Source organism: Neophocaena asiaeorientalis, unplaced genomic scaffold, assembly GCF_003031525.2.
Source record: "Neophocaena asiaeorientalis asiaeorientalis breed wild unplaced genomic scaffold, Neophocaena_asiaeorientalis_V1.1 scaffold420, whole genome shotgun sequence".
NCBI lineage: Eukaryota > Metazoa > Chordata > Mammalia > Artiodactyla > Phocoenidae > Neophocaena > Neophocaena asiaeorientalis.
In genome coordinates, this window is record NW_020172770.1 from 2,572,222 (window position 1) to 2,580,583 (window position 8,362).

The 8,362-nt window shown below is 40.9% G+C and overlaps 1 protein-coding gene across 2 annotated transcripts in view; it reads right to left on the minus strand.

The window, feature by feature from the left end:
* Positions 1-8,065, minus strand: part of CADM2 (cell adhesion molecule 2) — a 1,061,613-nt gene extending 1,053,548 nt beyond the window's left edge. For both annotated transcript variants that reach the window (XM_024740847.1, XM_024740846.1), the window contains exon 1: positions 7,724-8,065. In XM_024740847.1, the coding sequence (XP_024596615.1) occupies positions 7,724-7,784 (61 nt within the window). In that variant the 5' untranslated portion in view covers positions 7,785-8,065. The remainder of the gene's footprint in view (positions 1-7,723) is intronic.
* Positions 8,066-8,362: the final 297 nt, after the last annotated feature.

An 8,362-nucleotide genomic window follows, 5' to 3' on the forward strand; every position in this document is an offset into this window, starting at 1 on the left:
AAAGTAGAAACATATTTTATGCACCATAAATTTTAGGCTTTGATGTTTAAGTTAGCATTGTGGGAGGCACTCGTATCTCTAAATGCAAACAATTTTAGCAAAGAAGTTAAAAGATTTCTTTACAAGAACAAATTAATTGATTTTATAAATTATACTGAATCAATATAACAGCTATACACTTAGCAGTTGGCAGCACATCCTTGTCAGGAAAGGTGCTTTCTCACTCTGCTCCCAAAGATGACTTTAGATAAACAATGCACTGTCACTGTAAATAAGCCATCATCAAATCTATAAAATTATTAGGGGGGGTCAATTTAACCTATAAATGGACTTTTGTACGCTTATGTGAAATTATTTACACTATTTGATCACACTTAGCTTTAAGATTTTCTGTTCTTCAAGGCAAATGAATGCTTATTTTTGTGTTCTAAACATCCCTAATGACGTCAGTATCTAGCCCCCAGAATAACTGCTTAACTGTGACTAAACAGGGGCTTCCCCTTCAGCATTCAGATGGCTGAAAAATAATTTAAATATTCAAGTGAAAACTATTTGCTGACTCAGAAAGAGTTATCCCCAGTGTTGAATAATGACTGTCTTAATATTTACATCAAAGACCTCTAAAATAGAATGTGAATAATTAATGGCTGGCTCTCTCCATGGCAGGTCTCCTTACAACCTCAGCCCTGTCTCTATTCAGGTAGCAGTAGGTTCTCATCACTCAGTTTTATAAGCACAAAAGAAGATCCAGAATAAATGCTGAGCCCTATTGCAAATTCAGAAACTGTAAACCTTGCGTGTATGTGTTTTTAAGTGGAAAAGTTAATCATTGCCGCAGCCTAAGAAAATGTATTCAAATAATGCCTTTTTTAACCTTCATAAAAAGGGTAAAAGAAAATAATAAGTGCAAACAAAATAAACTTTTCCTTTTTCCTCACACTTCATCCCTGAGAGCCCCAAGCTCTAATTATGTACAAAATTATAAACACGTCCTTCAAACATCTTTACAGTTAAAAATAACTGTAAATTTTAGGCTTGTATGTGCATATATATAGATAAATGATTGAGGAATATTTCCTTTCTCAGTAATTACATCTTTGATTTGGGCATTAATATTTAACTCATACCTAATTAAGCAGAATATTTACTTTCCTAATTTTTATATATATTACATATTACTAAGATAAAAATAATTTCATATCTGTTTAAAGAAACCTACTGAACACATAAACAGGACCAACTGGCCTCATTTCTAGAATAAAAATCAATATGCATAATATGTTCAATTACTTTGTTCTGTAGCAAATGGAATCAAAATAAAAAATGCTACATTAGTTACTGTTATCTGATAGGCTTCCATGATAGGTTGCCCATAAGGTCCACAACTCTTACATTTATCAAGGAATGTATTTGATGATTTTGCCTGTGTGATAAATAAAATTGTTCAGACAGAAAGAAAATATTCTCTACTAGTTTGACATTAACACAAATTCCAATTTATGGCACTAAATAAACTGTATGAACAAACATTGAACAATTAATTCCTATTCCTTTTAAAACTACTGTATGCTCGCAAAACAGGAAGTGCTGTAATAAGGAAAAAATCAAGGGACTGAGTCCTTATTCACTAAAGGAAGAGAAGGATAACAGAGTATTTGCCAGCTCAACATTGATTAGGTCCAGCACATGTAAATAACTGCATAAGAATCCTATTTTAACTTTGCTATTTATTTTCATTAAACTGACCCGTGGTCCTGATAGTTTGCAAGATAGTTGCAAGTTTGTACCATTCATTTGATGAAAATGTTGATAATTTTATTAGGATTTTTTTACTACATTAATCTCTAAGCAAAATATGTGTTCTCTTTTGCTTTGCCATGACCTCACATGATTAGAAATACTCTCTGAATTGTTTCTAGTTATGAAAAGCTGAAGGATGGTTCATGTCCACTACAAGCTATGAAATATGAAAAGACTTCCCATTTCACTCATGCCACATGACTGCTTTCCTGCGTGTTCGCCTGCGGCTGCAGAGCACATTAGGCCTGAGATGCCATTTGCAACATCACACAGCAGGGGGCTTCAGCTGCCACAGCTCTAGGTTAATCTTCACCCACCTCTTTACGCAAGGAATTTGCAGAAGATGTCTTTTTTTGATACTACAGAACTGCACTCCAAAAATGCTTGACATTTTCAAATAAAATGTTGGCAATGAACTTGTCTTTTTAAATATTTTAGGTTAAATCAGTAAATTTAAGTCATGCCCTTCATTTTTTTGTTTTTTTTTCATGAATTGAGTTTGTAATCTTATGCAAAATATTTGTGATTTTTAATTCTGGAAAAGAAAAAAAATGGGTAGGGAAACCTCATGTCAAAGAACAGCTGATCAAACTGTATTCATCTAAAGATGTATATCAACAGCTATTGCTATGACAATTTTTTATAGGAAAACAGTTTTCTAAACCAATACGACCTACAAACTGTTAAAATTAACTCATATGTATTATTTAGCAAAGTATGAGTGCTGATATATTATGAGGAGAAGGGACCATTTAACTCCATCATGACTAATTAGGACATACCTATTATTCAACTCAAAACTATTAGGCATTTACTAAACTGAGAATAAGAAAATTGCACAGATAAGTAAAGCTCAGGGCTTGCCATCAGGAAGCTTAAGTTTAATAAAAACCAGGCAATAGAGCTGTTTTAAGAGGGTAAACAAACCTGTATCTGACAATTCCACAAGGGACTTCTGACTTCAGTTTGTGATTTCCACTTCCTTGATTTGTAATTTCCCTTCTCACTGCCTCCTCAACCTACTCAGCTAGCTGCCACACAATGGGGGATTTTGCCAAGGAAGTTTAATGAAGTCTATTAAAACAAGGAGTCTCTATCAATAAATCTCATAGAATGCATGTCAGCATGATCAAATAAAACAATAATATGAAACACCTATGTTATATTATTAATGTACCCCCAAATACTTCATAATAGACAAATTTTACTTGTCTCAACCATTTTTTACCCCATAGACCCTCTATTTTAAAAAGAAAATTGATTATCACTTGTTGTTGATTTCAGGCCACTTTAAAATGCATGCTTAGGATGTCTTCCAACATTTTTGCACATCCATTTGCTGTTTAAGTGATTTAAGTAAGTTTTTCTTTAAGAAAAATGACTATCTCACTATTTAAATGTGGGGCAAATATTTTTCACATATTTGATCTTCTGGTGGAAAAGGGAGGAAGAGGCCATCTCAGTTGATGCTTACCTTTGTCATATTATGTTCCCAGAATTCTACTAGCTGTAGAAATAGGGGAAAAGACAATGAAGTAAGCTTCCATATCTTGATACTAAATTAGTCTAGGAACTCCTCATATTTGCAGGGAGATTATCGTAAGTACTGTCTGGTGTTTGCTGTTTAAGTCATAGTCATTGACTCTTGTGTACAAAGTCTACTTTTCAAAGTTTCAGCTGTTAATCAAAAAAAGGAAGGAGTGAGCTGTATCTTAGAAACTGCATTCAGCATAAGAAATGAGCTCAACATGGCTAAGGTTACTACATGTAGAGGGAAAAGAGTGGGAGAGACTTATTTTTAGGAAGTATTAAGTTGTCAATATTTTATTAAGTATATATAAATGTATTTTGCATTACAATGTGTTTTCTAAAAATGTAAGGGGAGGTGCATGACACACTGAGGCAAGTAATAGGTATGTTCAACAGACCTTTAACTTGAAGATCTTTCTAAGTATAACAAATTATTTACTAGAACGTCCCATAGCAACACACACACACACACACACACACACACACACACACAAAACCCCTAAAGCCCCAATATTAGTGTTGGGTATGTTTTTGTGTAAGGCTAACTCTAAAAAGGAAATAAAGTTCTCAACAAAATTAGAATCTATGCGTCTCTATTTTGTGGTTACATTTGCCCTTCCTTCCTTTTTGCCCTTTCTAGAATTGTTTGCTGTGCTAACCAAGACAGTCTCCATCTTTGCAGTGTCTCCTCAGGCATGGAAAAGGATACAGCTTCAGGGAGGGTCAGCAATTGAACTGGATCTACTCTGTAGCCAAGAAGAGGTCTTAGTTGCAGGTGGTAAGCTTTTACACTCCTCATTCTACAGAAATTCATTTCTTTAATGTGTCCCCTGCCCTTGCCCCAGGTTCTCCCTCTATGATGGAGGAAAATAAAAAAGGGTGCTGTATAGCTTAATACTGAATCAAATTTTATTACCTAAGTAGTCTACATTCCAAGTTATACTTTGGTCAGAAACGTTTATTTTCTATCTAACTATGCATTTCCTAAAGACCCATTGAGGATGAAGTAGTAGATGTTGTAGAATAGAACTATTCAAGCCTTTTTTTAAAAACTCATTTTATAATTATCTTGACTCTCACCACTGGCTTATCACTCTACATATTAACAAGCCAAAAGATTGAGGTTGCTTCCCAGGAAAAGTAAACAATTGTTGACAAGGTAAAACACAGTGAAACCACAGGGAAGTTGTGTTCAAATGAGTCTTCTTGTCTAAAATAATGCATACCACAAGAAATGGAATAATAATACAAAGGATAAATAAATTGATTAGTATGTCTTAAGTGAATATACCACTATAGTGTTGATAATGCTAATAATAAGAAGCTGCAGACTGCGTATAGTATTTGCCTAGTCATAACTACTAACAGGCAGAGCAGACTACCTCTGGCCAAAATCAGTTGCTCGCTAGTTCCCCCGCCACCCATCCTTCCCTGTGCATAGAAAGGAAAGACCTGCTAAGTATTTAATCTGTGTCCAGGAAATAAAGCTTTCATTTTACAATCTAACCAAGCCCTAATAAAACAGTAGAGTAGTGGGAGAAACATAAACCTGGACCCTGAAGCAATGTTTTCAGCCAAGACCAAGACAGGAAGGCATGAGCAATTTGTTTGAGCAGGAACTGACAATATCAACAAAGTGTGATGTGTCTGTGGAGCAGTGTTTGATAAATGTGAGGCAGCCATAAACATGAGAAGACAGTCCAATGGGGCTTTGTGCCTCCTCCCGCTTCTAGTTTTTTTTTTTTTTTTTTTTTTTTTTTTTTTTTTTTTCTTTCTTTAAATCTTCTCTCTTTTGGTGTATTAATATGCCCTGATCTAAGATGCTCAGAAGTACACATACAACCTTGAGCTGGTGCTCTTTCCCTGGTTGCTGTATAGGACACTTATTTATTTATTTATTTGGACCTGCTGCTGGTTGCAGTGGTACATTTTCTCTGGTATACTTTCCACCCCTCTCCCCCAGTCTGCTGTGAAAGGCAGCACTGTTTCAATACTTGGTTTACATACTTAATAAAAGAGGCCCATGCCCTTAATAAAAAAGAATGCAGCTGATGGAATCTCTCAGGGTAGAGAAAGAGTAAATCCTCCTTCAGGCTGAGAGAGAGAGACAGAGAGAAAGAGGCACAGGCAGACAGTTATTTTGCAGTGCACTGAATAGACAATTCACAGGGAAATGTTGAAGGCAGAGAGGACGCGACCCCCAAGTGCAGTCCATTGCCCACATGCTCTATAATAAATAATCTTCTCGCACCAGCCCAGTAGTGTGTGCAGTGACGTGCCGGGGCCAGCATACACAGAATGGCAGGGAAAACACATCCAGTGGTGTCGAATTTTCATCGCAATCACCAAATTAACTGATTTCCCCACATCACACTCCCCTTACTCGGCGTGGCGTGTGCGGACACACACACAGACACATACAAACACAGCAGAGCTGAGAAATGCAAGTTACGGAGAGGTGAAGTGGGGTCTCTAGGAGGATGTTTCAGGACGGATTAGAAACCTAAGTAATGTGTCAGCCACCGGATTACTTGTGTGAGGGTGGCGGTATAAGCGGTGGGAAATGGGACCAGGCGGCATAAGCAAGAACAGGCTGTCTGCCTTCTCAGGGATTCTGGCACATGATATATCTAAAATTTACATCAAACATAAAATACACAAAGTTACCACAAAATATTCTAACACATATCTCTGCAAGTTCAGTTAGTTAATTCAGGAAAATTCTGTCCACTATCTCTTCTTTCACATTCATAAATATGTATTAAAAAATATATGGTCCCGGTCTAACGGAGGAGGCTAGGAGAGAGGATGCATTCCAAGAACTTGCTGAAAGATGGTTCATTGACCTCATTTAAATCCTCCAAAGGCCGATTGGGTTTTGCACGCCTGTGGTTCTATGTGTCTTACTTTCAGATTCCTTTTACCCAGGGACGAATAAATTTGATCAACTTATCTTTCCTACAAATACACAAATGATGACAGAGGGGATAGAGGTGGGCAAAGGTTTATCAAGAAATCAAGAGTCACGTAGCTTAAAAAATATCATATGGACCATAATTTCACATCCATCATCCCTGTATCTCACACTCAAGCCACATCCCTACACCACTCTCTTCAAAGCAACAATCTTCCGCCTTACAGCCCCTGCCCACTCAGCTCTAGCATGCCGCCTCTGCCTCCACTACCACCCAAAGGGTGCTCTTCCTATGCACTCCTACTCCATTTATTTCATAATCAGCATCGTCCTCCCATTCCACACAGCCCCCTCCTCCCTCCTTCAAAAGAGAGGGTCTGAGGAAAAGTGTACCCCAGTTCCCTAGCCAGTCTGCATCCAAAACCAGTGATTTGCATAATAACAGTGTTTTGTGCGGTTTCCCTCCGCTGCGGTCACAGGGGTTCCTACATTTCACGTGAAAGGATAATATTAATTACGGAAAAGAAGCGGCAGATAGCGGATGGAGAGGTAGGGAATCAAGCGAAAATCCCTTAGCAGTAAAGTAACTGCTAGGGTGCATATGTTTCTTGTCTTAAGAAAAAAAGAAAAAGAAAACCACACAGACTGAATAATAAAAAGTCAGTTTGTTTATAAAGTGGCTTTTGGTCTTTTAATTCTTCCCTTCCCCGGCCCTCTCTTTTTATTTCTTGGTTTATTTATGCATTCTTTCTTTTTCCGTTTACTCCTTTTTTTTTTCTTTTTCTTTTCGTTCTTCCTTCTCTCTCTCTCTTTTAACCTCAGACAGTCTCCTCTCTCTTCCTAGGTGAATGACATGTCTCACAACACATTCCCCCCCGCCCCCTTCACCGGGGATGTTATTGCAATGCACACAGTGCTGCCGCTGCTGCTGTTCTCGCCGTCTCGGTAGCTCGCTCCCAGGCTCTCACACACTTTTTAAAGGCACACGGATATGATGATGGTGGGAGGAAGGGGAAAGAGAAAGACCCGAAAAGGGGGAGGTTAAAGAGGTGACAAGAGATGGAGAGGGTCGGTCAGGAGCGGGATGTGGGAGGGGGCTGGTGGGGGTTGGTGGGAGGGTGGAATGTTCAGAGAAGGCACAAGTTGCCAGCCAAAAGGCGTGGGAGTGTGTGTGGGGCGGGGGTTGGTGCTGGCGATGATGGAGAGTGAGAGATGTAGGAAGCTCAGGTGAATGAAAAGGCGAAAGGTGCCCGTAAGGGGCTGACTGCCGAGAGAGCAGGGTTGAGACAGCGCTAGAGATTCGAGGGGCTGGAGCAAACTGTCACTGGCCCCTGCCGCACCGGGGTGTAGGGGGAGGGGGTGGAAATCGCCAGGGACTGGGGGACTGACTGTAAGGGGGAGAGTGGAAATATGGGGTGGAGTGAGGATGATGGGGAACGGGCATGAAGTTGATGCTCCCCGCGGCGGGGCGGGGATTACCTTGTAGCAGGAGCCCGCAGACACTGTAAAAGCGGAGAACGGCGCTGCGTTTCCAAATCATGGTCCCTTCTGTGGAGGGTTTGGAATGGAACGAGGGGGGCAAAGAGATGCTGGTGAGCGGAGCACCAGAGTGCGGGGCTCCGCCGGTGTCTTCCTCGCGGAGCCCTCTGGACCCAGGGTCCTCGCCGCTGCGGTGTTCGAACCCGCGGACGCTGATCAGCAGCAGCAGAAGCGGCAACGGCGAAGCACCCGCAGAATGGGGTTTCGGTGGGCAAAATAGTTTCTTCTCCTCCTCCTCCTGATGGTGGTGCAGCCGTGACAGTCCGTCTGCCAGGCACGGGTTCGGAGCTTGCCTTCCTCTCCGCGCGCGCAGCAAGTCCCAGCACCCGCCGGGGCTGTCCGAGCAGGTGGTGCAGGGATGCCGGGGTGTCGGAGAAGGGGCGGACGAGGGTTGCAAGGAGTGGGTAGGTCACGGAAGGGAGAGGCGGGGAAGAGGGGGAGCAAGCAAGCAGCAGCCGCCGCTCGCGCTAGGGGTGTCTCGGGGTCCTGGGAGTGGAGGTGGAAGCGGTGCTAGAGGTGGAAGCGGCGCTAGAGGCGGTAGCGGCGGCAGCGGCGGCGGCGGCGGCTCCCGGATGCTTC